The sequence below is a fragment of the Mytilinidion resinicola genome (assembly GCF_010093595.1).
Source record: "Mytilinidion resinicola strain CBS 304.34 unplaced genomic scaffold BDZ99scaffold_16, whole genome shotgun sequence".
NCBI lineage: Eukaryota > Fungi > Ascomycota > Dothideomycetes > Mytilinidiales > Mytilinidiaceae > Mytilinidion > Mytilinidion resinicola.
This window is the reverse complement of record NW_022985452.1, coordinates 136,398-153,995: the sequence shown is the minus strand read 5'-3', so window position 1 is coordinate 153,995 and position 17,598 is coordinate 136,398. Positions and strand designations below refer to the sequence as shown.

The 17,598-nt window shown below is 51.8% G+C and overlaps 3 protein-coding genes across 3 annotated transcripts; 1 reads left to right on the top strand and 2 right to left on the bottom strand.

Moving 5' to 3' along the window:
- Positions 1-126: 126 nt before the first annotated feature.
- On the bottom strand, positions 127-12,801 carry BDZ99DRAFT_91844 (uncharacterized protein). Its single transcript, XM_033729026.1, has 5 exons — positions 12,626-12,801; positions 12,347-12,570; positions 775-12,289; positions 379-723; positions 127-326 (listed from the first exon to the last, which is right to left on the bottom strand). The coding sequence occupies exons 2-5, from the start codon at positions 12,392-12,394 to the stop codon at positions 232-234; spliced, it is 12,003 nt and encodes a 4,000-aa protein (XP_033573161.1). The 5' UTR covers positions 12,395-12,570; positions 12,626-12,801; the 3' UTR covers positions 127-231.
- Positions 12,802-13,540: 739 nt separating this feature from the next.
- Positions 13,541-14,227, bottom strand: BDZ99DRAFT_91859 (uncharacterized protein). The gene has a single exon (XM_033729027.1). It carries the CDS (start codon positions 14,107-14,109, stop codon positions 13,741-13,743), a length of 369 nt encoding a protein of 122 aa, XP_033573160.1. The 5' UTR covers positions 14,110-14,227; the 3' UTR covers positions 13,541-13,740.
- Positions 14,228-16,654: 2,427 nt separating this feature from the next.
- Positions 16,655-17,280, top strand: BDZ99DRAFT_523664 (uncharacterized protein; the record flags this gene model as incomplete). Its single annotated transcript, XM_033725818.1, has 2 exons — positions 16,655-16,838; positions 16,895-17,280. 2 exons carry the CDS (start codon positions 16,655-16,657, stop codon positions 17,278-17,280), a joined length of 570 nt encoding a protein of 189 aa, XP_033573159.1.
- Positions 17,281-17,598: the final 318 nt, after the last annotated feature.

Here is a 17,598-nt window from a genome sequence, read left to right as displayed (position 1 = left end):
TCGATCGAAAGGGGGCGCATGATGTAAAGCAAGTCGGAGTTTGCTCGAGGGCCCCGAACAGAGATAGGATATAGCGTCCCGCCCAGGAAATGCCAAAATCGAAAACAACCAAAGCCCATGATTGGCACGAGCCTTCGATATCTCTCCCGACGCCGGCCAATGCAGTTGAAAATTGGAAACATACTATCGTCAATTTCGTGGAGGTGTTTGTGTTTGTGCGACGAAAAGCTTTTAGGCGAATCCGAAGTATTCGCTTCCAGCTGTCATGGCCGTGTAGAGTTGTTGCCGGAGAGCCTCGTATGTTTCATACTCTGGGAGATCGAGTTCTGCGTAATTTGTTAGATTAGAACTTAGAAGAAAGTTGGAGGTAAGCCTTACGATTGAAGCATGTGTGAGAGCTTGGCAACCTGTCCTTGCTGCCGTAGTCGCGGTGAATGTTAAAGCGACTAAAGCCATTCATACCTTCAAGCTCTTTGAACCCGTTGAGAGGTACCTTGCTGGTTCCTGTGACGAACTGAAGAAGCTTGGCACGCTCTTCTTTGTCAAACGATCGCATTGCACGCCAGAACCACTGGATCTGCGGGGATGCGGCAGTGTAGTTATGGTACTCGGTATTGTTCTTCCAGTCATCAACATTGATGTCAGGCAGACCAGATATAAGCAGTTCAAGTTCTTGTTCGCTGAAGATGGAGATGAGTTCGGCCGGAACTATGTCATGGAAACCTAATCGTGCATGTTAGCAAACGTCTACCCTTTGATTTTCGGACAACTTACCCTTCAAGAAATGCTCCAACTGCTCCTGTACGGAACCTGTGAGGCGTTGCTCGGTGACAAGACGGACATATTCATGCTTGTTGTCTTCTGTAACCGGGATATTGCGGCCATCCTCGATCAGGTCGACAGTTTGGACTTCGCCGAACTGGTCGATATCAATGGAGAAAGTCTCCGTAATGATGTCGGTGATATCGTTCTCCAGCATCCAGAGCAGCGACTTGTAGTACTCAAGGTCTAGAGTCTCCATGTCTTTCAGGTTCACGGACTTGCCAAGGATTTTCTTGTACACAGCCCTGCTGAAATGGCAGTCAAGAACGCGACCTTCGTAGAGGGCCTTTCCGATGATGCGGCCAATAAATTTGAAGAACAACGCATGCTCTGGGTTGATCGCACTGAGGCGATTCGGGTGGAACGTAGTGCGGTCCGAGGCCACAGGAACAAACAAGGCGTAGTCAGGATTGAACATCTGCCGCGAAAGCACCTGGAACCATTCTCGAGTAACTCCTCCCGCATCAACTCCTTCTTCGCCATGAAAGCGAATGCTTAGCTTCCCGTACTTCATCTCGTCGGCGCTCTTGTAGTAGAGAGACTTGAATGAGTCGAGGAAGACTTGGTCACGTCGAACTTGAAGCTGGAGAGCTGAATGCGAATGTCTAGCCTCTGTGCCACGCGAATGGAGCCGACGATTGAAGTAGTTACGCTTGTTATCGAATTCGAGAACCTTGGAATTCTTGACTAGAAGCGAGAAGGAGCCGCTCATGAGTTTGGGATTTTGGCGGACAAGATCATTCAGTATTTTCCGATGGTCCTCTGTAAACGTAAAGAAAAGTGTCTCCATCTTTGACTCTGGTGGCGGACTGGAGAGCGCAAACTCCTTCGCATGCATCTTTCCGAGAGGGGCATCTTTCAGCGTCGTGTTCTTGCACACAACCATCAGTACTTCTATCAAGGGCAAGAGGATTGTAGCAATGTTGAGCATGTTTCCTCGTCGGCGAATCGCCGCCAAACACTCGCTGAGCTTGTTCCACAGTGGGCCAAAGGTTGAGTTCTCATAGAGCGTAGTGAGGATATCATCCTTTTGAGATGACTCCAATGCTTCCACGCCGCTTGAGGACGGTTTATCCTGGATCTCTGCCCGCTTGGGATCAAAGAGATAGTCGAGAGCAGTCAAAACGCGGAGAAGCTTTGCCTGGTCAGAGCTGGCAGGCGAGAAGTTTGATAGCGCCATTCCTTGAACATCGGTGGGCGATTCTGCCTTGGAAATTTGAGCGGTCAGATCCTCGAGATCCCTAAGGATTGACTGGCCAAGGCTCTGTGCAATATCAATCAACTCCTTTCCAAATACCTCCTTCGCCCCGGGAATAGGCGACAGATTGTTAATGACGGAAAGTGTATCCTTGAATGTTTTGCTGCTACACTCCCGGGCAGCCAAGATCTTAGCGACTAGTCGGAGGTTGTAATCCGGAACGTCTGGAGGCACAAGAGCTCGAGCTTTCTTAGCTTTGTCCTCTGCATCAGCTGCTTCGGCCGCTGGTGCTTGAGGTTCCGATGTTGATGTTTCTCCTTCAGCCGTAGCCTGGATTGGTTGTACAACATTCGGCGCCGAAGTCATCTCAGTATCACCAGAAGTTCCAGTTCCGGGTTGAGCGGAAGTGGTGGCTTGGTCTGGTGTCGCCTGAATTTCATCTTCATTGTCGCCATCTTTCTTCTCCTCGGCTGGCTTCTCCTTTTCCTTCTTTAGTAAGGCCTGCAGCGGTTGAGTGATGCTGCACAGAAGAGTGGCCAGTTGTTCCATTATAGTTGAACTCTCGATGATAAGTTTCCGGTCCAGCAGACTGAGCAAAGCATTCAGAGGATATTTCGTGGCTTTGGTCTCTTTCGCCTTGCCTTTGCGGTTTGCCCGACTCTTGAACCCAACAGCAGTCTCGTGCTCCGACAGGAAGAAGTTCGAAATATGTGGATTGGTGCCGGTCAGATAGACCAGAGTATTGAGGCATTGTTGAACAACCATAAGAGGGGACACCTCGGTGCCGGTTGGAAACTGACCCGTCAAGGATCTCTTGAGCGGCTGTGGGGTCTTTTGCGAGGCGGGCTGCTTAGCACGAAGGGATAGTTGGGTGAAACTCCGCTCCACTGCGTTGATGTCTGCGCTGCCATCTTGCAGGATCGAGAGGAGAATGCTGATGACTTCTGCGCGGTTCTGTCGGTTTTCGCAAACACTCTTGAGCACAGAGTTGAGGCTCTGTTTTGAGCTGCCAGTCTGGGGAATGAACATCAGTCGTAGAAGGGTGGCAACTCCAGCTTTGTCCAACATTTGTACACAGGGCCGCGCCTTTCTCTTCTGACCTTGTTCGTCGACGTGTCCTCGGTCAAGACCAAGACCACGTGCGCGCCGCATTTGAGTATTGTAGGCATCAAGCTGATTGAGCCGTCGATCACCCCCCAAGGCTCTAGCTTCAATTGCAAATTCCGCTGGTAGCTGGGCCAGCATATCCTCATCTTGGTCCATGAGGACGGCATGTCGTAGGCCGGGTTCCAGAGAAGCAAGGAAGCTAGCAGTGTCCATATCTTCTCCGCGAGCTGCAGCCGCACCGGCGGGTGCCCGGCGGCGCTGCTCTTCGCGTTCTCTCCGACGACGCTCCGCAGCTTCCTGCTGGAGAAGCTCCTCTCGAATGTCGGGCGGCAATGCTTCCAGGAATTCTCGGCTAATGTCAGTAGGTTCTTCGCCTGCGGCTGCGGCCTGTGAACGCTGCTCCTGGACTTGTTGCATCAGGACTTCCTCTCGAATGTCTTCGGGCAAAGCGTCCAGATACTCCATGTCGATACCCATGCCAGTTATGTCAAGCTCTCGGCCACGGATCGTTGTCGTGATTCGTGGCGTTGGTTCTGCTGGGCCTGCTTCAGTCGCCTCGGCCGCAGGGCCTGGCTGAGTTGCCTCAACGCCCTCCATAGCTTGACCCTCTACTGCAGTAGCAGACGCTTGCTCCACTTCGCCGCTCTCGTCGGCAGGTTGTTCGGTAGTCTCGGCAGCAGCCGCAGCAGCAGCAGCCGCCGCCTCTTCGGCATCGGCAGCAGCTTTTGCTTCGGCCTCAGCAGCTTCACGCTCTTCACGCTCCTTCTTCTCTCTAGCCTCCTTTTCTTCCTTTTCTTTCTTCTGTTTCGCGGCGAGCTCTTCCTTCGATCGCTTCGCAGCTTCGAGTGCAGGTGGAACTAACAGTCGCAGTATCGATTTGACTACTCGCTGGCTCTTATCTGTAACATTGTTGCCGAATATCATCCGAGCCTCTTCTTGCCAGCGCGTCATAGTACCGGCGCGGATGAAAGAAATTGCAAGGGAAGGATCTTCCCGCGAAGCTCGAGTGTGTTGCTCTTGTGGACGACGCATGTTCCGCGAAAACCCGGGATCAATAGGCGGTGGTAGCCCCATGGGTAAGTTTCCGATTGAGAGGTGGAACGCGCCGTTGTGATGATGAACGGTGCCTTGATTCATGGCGTTGAGGAGGTTGCTGATAAAAGACACTGGGCTGTCGCCGCCGAATATCCTACCAGGACGGATGGGATCGATAGCGTGAACCCAATCACTCATGCTCTCGGGGCGAGGCCCACCAAAATGACCACCTGGCCCGGACCGACCTGCACGTGAAAGGAGAGGGTTGACCCCATCATCATTGCCGCGCGGAGCAGTTCCAGGCCTATGAGATCGATATGTGGGTACCATGATCCGGTCACCACCTCCAAACATCCATGGGTTCAGGCGATGAGCATGGCCGCGGGGGGGATGCGGAGTAGGCTCAAAGCCCCAGCCCAAGTCGGGTACGCCGTTGTCTTCATCATCTTCACCTTCCGGGTTGTAGATGATGTCTTCTTCATCATACTCTTCCTCCTCGTCATCTTCATCATCTTCATCCGGCATGTCCTCCTCCATGAACTCTTCTGCGGCCATCTCCATTGCCATGTCGCCCTGAAGTTGGTCTATGAGGTCAGGGCCACCACGCTCTCCGATGACCTGAATGATCTGGTTAATAGAGGACTGGTGATCGTGGTCGGCGTCGTCGTCTGGCCCAAGGAAGCCGTCGTGATCGTGATCCTCGTCCTCGCTTGCCCAGTCGTCTTCTTCCCCTCCGCCAAGGCTAGCGTTCTCGTCATCTCCAGTGACTTCTTCCATATCCTCGATATCATTGTCGTCAGGGTCATCGTCCTCGTCGTCTTCTGAGCCGTCTTCGTCCTCGGAGAGATCGTCGTCGCCCTCTTCACCTATGACGACCTCGACGTCCATGGGCATTTCGCCAGAAAGACCTTCCAGGGGGCCCATGCCATCCATTTCTTCGTCTTCTTCGCTAATGACATCTTCGTCATCTTGGCCCATTTCTTCATCATACTCCATGTCGTCGGCGTACTGGTCATCGTAGATCTCATCGTCGTCCTCATCATCGGAGGTATCAGATTCGGACTCCATGTTCTGTCCAGGCTCAAACATGCCGAGAGTAGAGTTGCGGAAGAGGTCCGGGGTCTCTTCTCGATCTGTCTCGATGTCGCTGACGTCCGATGCAGTTGATATCTCATCCTCTTCCGTGTTCCCTGGCGTTGACGAGTCCTCGTAAAGAGTGCTGAGGTCAACGGCGATCTCGGTTAGGAATTTGAGAGGCCGTAGTATGTACTTCACTACTCTCTTGGCATTGGGAAAGTTGAGATCGATGTCCGCAATAGAAGTCGTAAGCGTCGAGATGAAGTTCTTCTCATACATGATCTTGGCTAGTTGCTTCTGAGTGGGTGAGAGTGCATTAGTGCTGCCACCATTATCGAGTCTCGAAAGAATCATCTTAGAGAAGATGTCAGAGATCGCAAGCAAGCGAGAGTATTTCATATCCAGTGGTTCTTCCGATGTGCAAGCGTCTTTGAATGCTTTGATAGCGTGCTCAAGCACGAACTTCCGGACAAAAAGAAGATCGGTCTCGTCCTCGACGTAAGGCGAGGGCTGGAGAGCCTTTGCAATGCCATTCTCTCCGGTTTTGACACAAAGAGCTACGACAACATTGATGGCGCAGGACGAGGTTGCGGACCGCTTCTTGAACGCCAAATCTTCTCCGTGACTTAAGGTTCCCACTGGGACCAATGCATTGAGCAAGTAGTTCAGGACACCGGAGCGAGGTTTGGATGGCGTCATGGCGTGAGGATCGGCCTTGCGTGAGAAATTGATAAACTCAATTTTCGTACGGTTGTAGCTGGCAAGAAGCTCTGTCAGGCACTGAAGAATGAAGCATCGGTAAATGTAGATGGGGTGCGCTTCAGCCTTGAACTCCGTTTTGTCTGCCTTCTTTGATTCAGTTACAGGGGTCGAAGCTGCTGGTGCAGACGAGCTCGATTCCCCATTTGCCATCGCCACATCTGTGGTTGTCGACTTCTTTGCTTTGTCGTCAGAGAATTGGACAGGTGGCTCTTTGTCATCCACATCTTTGTAAGTCAGCAACTCGCACAGCATATAATGGATTACGCCGTCCGGATTCTCGACAATAGGAGGTTTAAGATCCTGAGTTCTCGTCCTCTCTAATCCTTCGCCTGACTTCACCTCAGTTGAGGGCTTGATCTTTTCAGCGTCGGAACTCGCAGAGTTCTCATTAATCTCGGCAGAGGCAGGTCCAGCGTTGTCTGCGGTCGGAAGAGCGGTCGCCTCCTTTTTCAACGCCAAAGTCTGTGGTGTCTGGTTCGGTTCGTATCGCGGAATCGTAAGTTTCTCATTCGTCACCTCCACGAAGGTTTCGGGATCGCGAAGGATCAGTTGGTACATCGACCTCACGTAGGCTGTCGTGTCTGTCGCCCTCCTGTCCCGTGACTCGAAAGCTGACTGAATCTCGCTACGCATGACTTGGCGAATGATTGCTTCATCCTCAATGATGTGTCGGAGGATCAACATGAAAGCGCTCCGAAGACCGTCATTTGTGATTCCGGCGAGTTGTCTGACCATGAGGAAGAGTCTCTGGATATTTCGCTTTTCACCAAGACGAACTGCAATTTTACGAGTCCGCGTAAGCATTACCAGAACGCGAGAAACAGACAGCGCCAAAGATTCGTCTTTGCCTATCTGTGGCAATACCTGCATGATGGCATCGAACATCTGGTTCTTTTCGTCAAGAGTCACAACTGGCTCGGGAAGTTTCACGATCGACGTGTCTTCCGACGGATTGTCGCTGCTGGGAGGCGTCCACTGTATTTGATGCGGCTGCGCGTCTTCGGCCAAAAGGCGCTCTATAATGAGAAGTACTTGGCCTATCCAGGGCGCAGATTCTTCGGTGGACTGGGAGGGCGGGATCTTGATGAACTCAAGCAGTATCGAGAAGCTATCCTTCAACTCCTCAACAGTCGCGTCATAGAAGTCCTTCTCTTGAAGAACAAGCGCGAGCAGATGGGCGGAAGCAGCAATCTTCTTGCTGTTGTCACGGAAGTCATCGCCGGTCTGCATCGAGATAAGAGATTGCACCAGTGTAGATCCAATCTCACCACGCAATGCCGTTGGTTCCGTTGCCTTGGAAACAGCGGCTGAAATCAAGTCAGAGAGCTCGAAAGTAACGTTATCGTGGACGTTGAGTACATCTAGCGACCGGTCGATCAGGTTTTTCCTTAGCGTAGCGCGTTCACTATCCAGGTCATCCACCGTGACGACTGGGACCGGCTTTGTATCCTCTCGGTCGCTGAGTTTTAGGACGAGATAGGGCCCATCCCATTCTGATCCAGTTACTGGGTGCGATCCGGCTGGCTCTATTGTCGAGGTTGCTCCAGCTGCCGATGGTGTTTGCTTGGAGTAGTCCGCTACATCTTCCATGGTCACAGAATTGGTATCTGGGGCCTCCGAATCGACAGATGTACTAGAGTCATCCATTGGCTCGGGTACAACGACAGCGGCCCTCACAGGCGAAGAGGAAGATTCCTTCTTGACCTCATAATAGGGCAATGGGTTCCGGGAAGCCCTGAGATCAGTTGCATGGGCAGCGCAGTATTCGCGAGCCTTTGTAGCTTCGTCGAAACAGCGATATAGAGCTTCTATAGCAAGCTCCTCAGTGAAGCCTGAATCTTTCAACCGTTGTACACTCTCGGGACGCACTTTGTATACCCTCAGAGGAATTTTACTACGCGTCGGAAGTTTGTCAGAGCGCTTATAAGCTCCATTTTCGGTGTCACCGTCTAACACAGTCTTCAAGATTGCGACTAGAGTTTTCACAATGGAAGTCGTAGCCTTGTCCATGAGATCGGAGTTCCAGATCTTCTGCACTGGCTTGATGACAGCCGCACGAAGTTCAACCACGAACTGGTTAGGAAAGAAGTAGTCAGGCTTATCTCGGTCCTTGTCTGGCCGTGATTGCATCGCCGCAGTCTGTGAAGCCTCATTGATCAACTTTGAGTTGATGATCTGATGGTAGAATGCGAGAATGATCTTGACCCCTCCAAGGGATAGATTAAGCGCTCCTTGCACATCATCCTTGGGCTTGTCATCACCTTGTGTTGCGATGATAGACGTAGCCTCATCGTAAAACGACTCAAGAATGTCGCCTAGAACAGCAAACCCCCCCTGGTTCTTGAAGCACTGCAAGACAAGTGTCAAAGCCTGGGGATAGCCACGTTCCATGCCGGTGTCGATAAAGAGTTGAGAGACATCCGTCAAGATGACTATCCAATAGGCATAGCGATCCCTAGCTGATTCGGCATTGGTTGGGACGTCGAAAAGCAACTGATCCATGCCTGCTTTCGCAAGTTGGTCTGCTACAATGACATGACCTTGTTTCGGATATGGTTCAATGCCTCGACGGAACAGGAGCAACTTGCCGAGGGAGGAGAAGAAAGGCGTGATTGCTGTCGGCACACTGCTCAAAAGATAGCGTAGGATTTGAGTGTTCTTGAACTGTGCACTGTCTCGATCTCTACGGGGAGCCGCCGAGTCTGCCGTTCCTTCGGAGTGGTTGCTGTCGTTGGTCGATGCGATCTGGCCATCCGCAAAACCAGTCGTAGTCTCGGTTGAGAAAGACGGTGTACGATCATGCGATATTCGCAAGACATCATCGGCCTCGTCTGTTCCAAACCCAGAGCTCTTGATTCGCGTAGCTTTCTCCCAATCTGATGGCATTTGGTTCTGAAGCAGGATCTCTTCCCAAACACAACTCCTATGAAGCCGGCCGAGGCTTTCTATTAGGCGCGCATACATATCAGCAAGGTTGACCTGGGAGAAGATATTGTTCGTAGAGCGATGATTGTAGATTTGGGACTGGAACGTCAAGGAGAGCGCGTTGCAGAGTGTTTGGACTGTAACAAGGGCTTTCGCATATCCGGTGCCATGGTCTAAGACATCTTGCCGTGTTGCAGAAGATGCAAATTCCGACGTCAGAGGCGATTTCGTGAACGGGGCAAAGAAGGCCTCTTCAGAGCTATGCTTCATCAGAGGCTCCAGCTGATCTACAGCTTTCTGTGCCCGCTGAAGAAGCGACGGAAGTGCTAAATGCGGTTTCTGCTCGACAAGTAGCTGAATTACTCGGCTCACCTCCTCGCTAGAACCTGTAGGATCATTGAACTTGTACGGCAAGCAAGGTAGTGTTGCGAAATCTAGAGCGAATTCAAGTCCACCCTTCTCGATGAAAGATTGACAGAGACTGATATTAGAGAAGAACCCCCCAAGGAATTTGCACACGACGGCGATGTATTTAGAAGCACTAGGATTGTCTTTCGCGTCTTCAGCGTCAGAAACCTGATCGAACGTGGCATCCTTGTCCAAGGAAGAATCGCCGGCGTCCGCTTCATCCGCATCAGTCATGTTGACATCGTCGCCGTGAAGGGCTGAATGTAGGGGTCCTTGTTGGCCTTTGAGCGCTCGGCGACCGCCTGAGACAACAATCCGACCGTCTTTATCATTGATCCAGAGCTTCGCTCCTGCACCCTCTTCGGCTGCCTTGTTATAGCACAAGGTCGTCACGCGAATGACCATTTGGTAGACGGAATCGAGGACATCGTTCTTGAGTGCAGGATGGTGGCGAACGAGCTCGTCAAAAGCATTACCGATTATGGTGGACACATCCGGGTCGCCGTCCAGAGCCTTGACATGTGCTGGGCTTTCGAAAACCTCAAAGTAGCTCGCCAAGGCGTCGGATGATTTGAAAAGCTTCATGCCGGCCTCTGCCAAGCAAATCGCTCCAAACGCCGATGGAATGTTCGAGATGGCTTCCGCGACTGGCAAAATCCCTTGCGCCAAGGGTCCATCTCGCGGAGGAAAGAACACCAGGGCTGGCTTCGGAATAAATGCGGGATTCGTTGATGATCGTAGGGATTCAGGAAGTGGGGTAGTCTCGTCAGATCCTGCGCGATCCTCGTCGGCTGAGACCTGCTCCTCCTTCTCCACTATCGTCTTGTTGGTCACGGATTCCAGGAAAGCCTTGCTCAACCCCGCCTCGGCGATTACTTGGTAGCTCGTAGGCTCGTTGTGAATGAAGCTTGTCAAGATTGAGACCGCCATACTCCATACTGTGGATCCGTAGGTCGAAGCGTTCGATATCACTGTGCGCAAAGCCCGCAGCAGTTGCGGAGAATCAATCAGGTTCCGCAACAGTCGATCGAAGTTACCTCCAGTGTGACCCATCATGTGATTCATAAATTTGAACAGCCAGCGAAGTGTTTGCTGTTGATGATAAGGGATTTGGTAATCGGTCAACTGAGTCTTGAAGTTGCTTGGCATCCCATCGCCTTGCTCTGCGCGTGCCTTCGACGATTCAACCTCGTAAGAAGCTAGATCAGCAATAATCTCCAGCCCTTTGGCGTTGACCATTGCTTGGAAAGCATCGCGAAGATTGTATACAAAGGTGTCCAAAAAACCCAGGACTTTCGGATGATTCCGCTCTGCCTTGTTGGTTCGGAGTGTGAGTACTTCGACTAGAATCTCGAGCAGGCCTGCGGACACCATGGCTTCACCTGTTCGCAGCTGAGAGTTTGGAAGGCTATTGAGCAATCCGAAGAGTGCCTCCCGCCAGTCATCTTCATCGGAGGGTTCGCCGGGGGTCTCCTCCACTGCCAGTTCTGCGACAGCCTTTCGTACCACGTAGAATAGGACTCCATGATTCACATTAACACTGAGTGCAGAGCAAACGTCCCCTGATTTGATCTTGTGCTTTGTCAACGCCTCGAGAGCGTTCAATGCATGTGTCTGGAGCTCTCTTGAGACACCAGATTCACCATTTCCCGGGGGATGGACAAGTTCGGACAGTTGATAGGCGAGCTGGAGACGACGGGGTTCATCAGAATCTTGCTGGCCAATTTTCTGTTGAAAGTTGGGTTCCGAATATACGTAGGCGACATTTGCAACAGCAAGCAAGCGAATTGCCACCAGATCTGCTCGACTGGACTTTTCCGATGTCATGGCCTTGGCAACCCGAATCCGATGCAAAAGCTCATACTGAGAGCTCTCGGGCACCTCTTTCAAGCCAGCGCTTACCAGCTCATGCGCAGGGGTAGAAGCAACTTTGGAGGGGGAAAGCTCGAACAATTTTGGCCCAGAGTGCCGTGCGTACTCGTGGTCCCGATTGCCAGCTAGCGTCGCCGTCGTTGGAGATTCATCGGAAGACAATGTGCGATGCGGTCGAGGAGTTTGATTGGGACCCAGATTTGATGTCCGGCGGGCAGGAGTAGGAGTCTTGGGCATCGTAGGTGACGCGGGCGTCTCTGGAACGGCGGACTTGCTGGCACCATCAACAGCGACTGGAGAAGGCTCGTAGTAAGACAGAACCACCCCGCCCCATTCATCACTGAGAACGGATTCTGATATGTCGTCCTTGACCAGCGACACCAGATCAGCCGGGTTAATCTTCTCGCTCTTGCCCTTACGATCCACGGCCACCTTCTCCTTTCCCTTTACCGACGGTGTGTTGAGAGCTAGAGCAGTTGAAGGGGACTTCGGGAGTGGTGCCGCCAGCTTATTAACCTTCTCTAGATTGATATTGTAGTGGCCTGTGAGGAGATTGTTGTGCATGGAGGCCGGAGGCATCCGTGAGCGAGAAGCATGGTATCGCTGAGCAAGGCGATGGCTCAAGCGAAGTGTAGTCTTGAGGAGGGAGATAGACGTCGTGTTGAGGAGGTTGTTCAGATGGCTGCTGCTCGCGTACAAACTCCGATTCCCACATTGCTCCACAAGCAGCCTAGTGAAAGAGAGAATCTGTTCAACCAACTCGCGGTCACCTTCCTCAGAGAAGCGGAGCTCGTCAAGAATGGCACCCGTCGGCGTCTGTTCCGATATCAGCTTGCCCTCCTCGTCAGTATCGCCCTTCAGCAGTAGCCGCCGCTGGAAAGGCTGCGTCTGTGGCCCGCTCGCTAGCTCATATTCCTGGTTGAAGAGGTCCAGTATGCGGTCGAAGCGGTTCAGCGCGAGTATCCAGTGGAACAGGTCACCTCTAGGAAAGGGCCATAGTCGAGGAAATGAAGCAAGGTGTGCGGGTAACTGAAAAAGTGGAATGGAAGAAGTGGCTTTGACAAACTCTGTGATCATAGGAGACTAGTAGTTGACAATGTCAGCGAGCAGTGATAGGAATCAAGACATGAAGATACATACTACAGTCACGTTGTGCCTCGCATTAGCCGTCTTCTTAATCTTGCCCATGATGGCAATAGCCCAGCCAGAAGGCAGGCAGCCTTCCCGAACCTAAGTCGTATTCCACTCCTCCGATGGGGTCTTGATGGGATGCGGTGGTGAAAGGGAAGGTTTCAGGACGGCGGGTCGATGGAGGCGGTCCTGGAATAGTGTGGAAGAAGCTGCGGTGCGGCTCTGCGGGCAACCTAGAGAGCTTCAGTGAGTAGAGTCCCTGTGGCAAATAGTGCTCCAAGCGCTCACCTGACAGCCCGATCGCCGGACGAGTTATTACAAAGGTCCGGCGATGCCGCAGGAGCTTCCTGAGCGGCGGGTGGTGGTCGGTGCAGGTAGGTATCGGAAGGCGAGGAACGAGTAGTGGTGGAGGGTCACCGGAACAAGAGAGCGCGGTGCAGGCGCGTATCTTGAAGGGAGGCGCTGAGGTGTAGGTAGAGGCGGCCGCCAACCGAGCGGAGTGGGAGGTGTGTTTTATTTGGTGGAGAGAGTGCTCGTCGTGGAGCACGAACCCTATGACAGAGGTCTATGGATCAATGTGGCGCTAGTGAAATCCAGACACGTGACGTAATTCTCTCCAGTAGAAACCGATCATCACGCAGTCATTCTTGAAAATTAGGTACGTAGCAACCAAGGGCAAGTTCAAGAAGATTCCTCACACATCCTTGCGTCAAAAATAAGTTTCGGCATGTTCACTTCCATCTGAGTTAGATACAGAAGCGGTGTTATATACCAGAGCTATCATTGCGAAGGGAACAGCTTTGATGCTTCAGGTTCAATGCACAAGGGGCCTCCGAAGGGTCCGTCTATAGTACCGTCTCTGCAGAACTTCATGTGGGCTTATACTGGCGAGGAGCTTTTGCGCAACTTTAAGCCAAGCTGGTGCTCGTCACTTCACTGGCTCGGTGATCAATCTACCAATGAAATTTATTTCCATCATTTCTTCAAATTCAACCATGGGTAACAAGGTATGCAATATAAAGTACAAGCCACGTAGGACTGCTTCGAGGCCAGTCATGCAACCAGATTACGCGAGGTAGACATGAGAGAACGATAGTTGTTTCCGTGTATCTTTCTCTGATGATAGCAGCCTAGATGTACATCGACTTCACTTTACGTTGCGCCTTGCTAGCATTGACGATTTGTACTAGGAGCTGACGCACGATGATTCCAAATGATTGCAGATGATCGAGAAGATATTGGCATGTCGTAGGAATGCGTTCAGCCATCGGGGTACTCAAGTTTGTTGATGAGGCAAACGGCCACGTAGCACACGATTTCGAGTCGTCGTGCAGCAGAAGCTGCTGGCAGTTTCAAAAAATCGGGCTGGCTGGGGTACTCCTGGCCAGTTGTCCACAAAGCCATCACGGCCAGCCGTTGGTCCCACTCGCTGAATCCGGCGTTTTCTTTCCCTCGGCCAGCCTCAACGTCTCTTCCAATACCAGCAAATCCCGCTCGATCATCTCCGCCCAGTTTTGAATGTCGCCAATCTCATTCAGCTTTTTCGTGCTAGTGTCCGCCAGTTTCTGCCACGGTTCGCTCTGTTTAGCCAGCGCTGCGGTCTGCTTAGCTAGCTCCTTCTCTTGCTTTACGATGGCATTTGAGTTCGCATGGAGGTCGGCGGCGCGCGTTCGAAGTTCGGCGTCTACGGAGCTTCCTACGGCGGCCAGCGAAGCGGCCACTGCGGCACGAGCTTCCGCCGTGCGACGAGCTGATTCGGCATCGGCGGACATCTTAGAACATGTATTAGATGGGCTTGCCTTTCGAAAATACAGTTCGGCGTTTGCTAAATAGATTCGGTGTATGATGAGTGATAGTAGCTACGAGGTCCGCGCAGTAGGGCAGTCTGCGGGGTCGTCGAAGATACGAAGTACCTAGATACCTACAGATAAGCTGGTGCTATTGGCTGAATGTAGTGCGGAACATAGCACTTCAACTGTCGTATCCAACGTCCTTTACGAGCGAGTATCTAGGTAGGAAGAGAGTCTCCAAGTTCTCCAATTGTGTACTTCCAACGACCATGCACCAGAAAGTACTCAGAGCTTCGTGATCCGATCCATTGGAGCAATATTGGACTAAGATGGTCGTCGCTCGTCCGGAATCTTAGGTCGGCATTCGGGGAGTATATCTTCATCGCAGGAAGTTGCGCCGATAGATCGGGGGTTGGGAGTCGATGCCGTGCGTTTGGTAGTTCCCTGTGTATATATCAGTCTATCTCTCCCATCTTGCTCCTTCCTTTTTATTCTCCCTTCATCGGACCGTAACACCGCCTCGTCTAGTGCTTCACATGAGTACCTCTTTACTTTGAGCAGTAATTTGCCCGTATGATCTTCTCCGAGCAACGAACAACGAAGGCGTGCAAGGTGTAATAGGAGTCTTAATGCTATTGAGGTAGAATACTCGCACACATGGTCCGGGCGTTATTGCAGGTTCATTCTTAAGTAAGACGAGCTGTGACGGCTGCGTTAAATATTTGCCATTCTTGAGACAGAGCCAAATAGCTCTCTACGTCGGTGCAATCGCAGCGAGAGTGAGGAGACGCGACGCGACTCCCGAGATCTAACTACAGGATACCGGTGCTTAGTCAGCATTTGTTCCGTCTCCCGTCGGTCTCCGTTCCATCACCTCTTCTCTCCATTCTTCAACAGTCTCGTGTCGTCCGACCTTCAGAACATCATCCGCAAGGGGCCACGCTTAGCTAGCCTTCGTATCGTTTGTTTTGACCATAAATGATCAGGCTAGGAAGACACGCGACTCCAAAATTACCCGGCTAGCAGGGGACTCGAGAGGTGGATGCTAACGCGGAGTTTGGAAGACCGATTGGAGTAAAATGAGGTGTCGTAAATTTGAAGCCACTGGGGGCATTCCTAGATGGTTATGGGCTCTGTTTATGCTGTTGCTACAAAAGGTAAAGGCCACTTTCAACCTCTTCTGAAGTTTCTTGTTTGGTTTCATTATCTACTTGCACTTGCTTGATCAGTGTATCACGACTGACATGTAATAGAGTAATGCCAGATTCCAGCTTCCCACAAGGCCAAGACAGCGTGTGTATGAATGATTACCTGGTCATTCCAGGAACCTTGCGCCGTGCTTTGGGACAATAGGTAATGACCCACTGTTTCAATCATTGTCCTCAAGCCAGAGCCCGTAAGACCTTGCAGCCATTTGATTCGCCCTCGGGCATGAATGAGGATTAGACTTTGCTTTCGGCGAGCCGGCGTCTCAGCCACAGCAACGTTGTCCCAGCGCTGCTAATCAGCATGATGAAATCTCTGCCAACGCAGCATTGCTGTATACCGGCATCCTTGGCATGATGCAATCAATCTCCAAGGCTTCTATACTCGGCAACATTGCTCTTGAGGGAAGGTGCTATGCACAGCGGTTGACAAGGTCGAATCTGATCACCATCTTTCCTTAGTCCAGGCCATCCCACGCTGTCGCGTTATCGGACGTGCGAGTTCGCCGAATGACCGGCACAGAACGAGCCGGGAAGCTGGTGACTCCGGCTATCGCAAAGTCCTCAGTTGTATCTAGGTAGTAACGGCGGGGTCCTAGGCGGACTTCGAGTCAATCGCCTTTCGCCCCACCCCTACCATACCTTCACTTGTGAGCTGGCTTCTGTTCTCAGAGGGCGGTTTAACTTAAAGCACTTCATACCCCGAACATTTGCTGACCGGCAACATACATGCTGCTGCACGCCATATGAGCGCTTTAGTCTAGCTACATGACGGGAGTTCGGCGAAGGATCCAAGATTTGTCCGGCTTACGTTACCAGGACAAAACACGGCAGACAGCGATCGTAGCGAAGATCAAGAGCGGCGTGTTCTCATAGCCTCTTATTTCGTCACCTCGCTCTAGGAATCGACTCTTCTACGTTGTCTTAGCTCCCACGTGCTGTGGTAGGCGATTGTGGCGCGCCTAGCTCCCGCAATAGAATAAGCACGTGGAATCCCTTCGACTTGCAACTTGCGTTGCCCTCGGCTCGGACCGTGTCTTGTAGAATCCATGTAGGCAACAGGCCATGCTAGCTACTTCAAGATCGCCTATCATGAAGGGTCTCACACAGCTTGATTGCCGGAGCACCATACTCACCGGGGATACCGTTCTCATGGGCCAGCCACGTTTACTATGTGTATTTGCTTGTTCGAGTTCGCAAGCCTGGGTACCCCAAGAGATCAGCACCCTTTATAATGCCTATCGCACCTCCTGCCAATCCTTCTCCACATCATAGGCCGCAAACTGGCCTTAACCTCCCTTCCAAAGCTCAAGCACCGCACAATGAGTGGATCTGCGCGCAAGGTAGCGTGCAGAACGTGCCGTGACCGGAAAGTCCGCTGTGACGGTGGACAGCCTTCTTGCGAGAAGTGCAAACGATCGAACGAGGCGTGTGTCTACATACCAGCATCTACACAGTCGAGACCCGACCTGACGGAAGCTATTGAGTCGTTGGAAGATCGAATGGGTACTAGTTGTCAGCCCTGACCCTCAGCACGCATACATAGGCTGACACCTTACTAGCGAGAGTGGAAGCCCAACTCACAGAGCAATCTCAACACAAGCCTTGCTCGAATTCTGTCGCGCCTGAAGGATTACCTGCCCTTAGCCCTCAGGCATACTGCAATCACTTGATGGCGGATAGTGTTGGCAATTCTTCTATGTCGTCCTCATTGCCTATGCAGGCTATGCCTTGGACAGATACTCTCAATCATGTTCCTGCCAGCATGCCAGTTCAAACCAGCACATATGACGGCTACATGGGAGACCCAGCTGGTCTTGCATCAACTTCGTGGAACATTCTATTTGGTCAGCTGGTCCATCCTCACAAACCGCCGGAGGCATATTCGAATTCAAAGGCACCTTTAACTGGAGACCGATTTCAACATCGAGATGAGTCTAGATCCTAGAAACAATGGTAAGCCGTGCTTTCTGGGGTAACTTTTTCGAGTAAATATCCAGTCAAGAGCGCCGAACTTTGGTGTCAAGTAAGGCAGAAGCATTGGTAGATAGACTCCCCTTCTTGAAGACCCCTCTCGCACTTCTCTGCATCCTCTTCTGTTACATTAATACAAGCACATACAACCACTATTACCTCCTGTTACGTAAAAGCTAGCCCCTAAGCATTTTCTTTGATCTCTCCATGTCGTCCACTCTCGATCTCCTCAAGCCGGCATCGCCGTGCCCATCAACACAACAGCAAGTGCAACTCCTATACAGTTCAAGCT

Coding starts and splice junctions, on each gene's coding strand:
- BDZ99DRAFT_91844 (XM_033729026.1), bottom strand. CDS start 12,394: ATGGGCAAGATTAAGAAGACGGCTAATGCGAGGCACAACGTGACTGTA. Junction 12,290..12,346: donor CGAGGCACAACGTGACTGTA/GTATGTATCTTC, acceptor GTCAACTACTAG/TCTCCTATGATCACAGAGTT. Junction 327..378: donor CTCTCACACATGCTTCAATC/GTAAGGCTTACC, acceptor CAAATTACGCAG/AACTCGATCTCCCAGAGTAT.
- BDZ99DRAFT_91859 (XM_033729027.1), bottom strand. CDS start 14,109: ATGTCCGCCGATGCCGAATCAGCTCGTCGCACGGCGGAAGCTCGTGCC.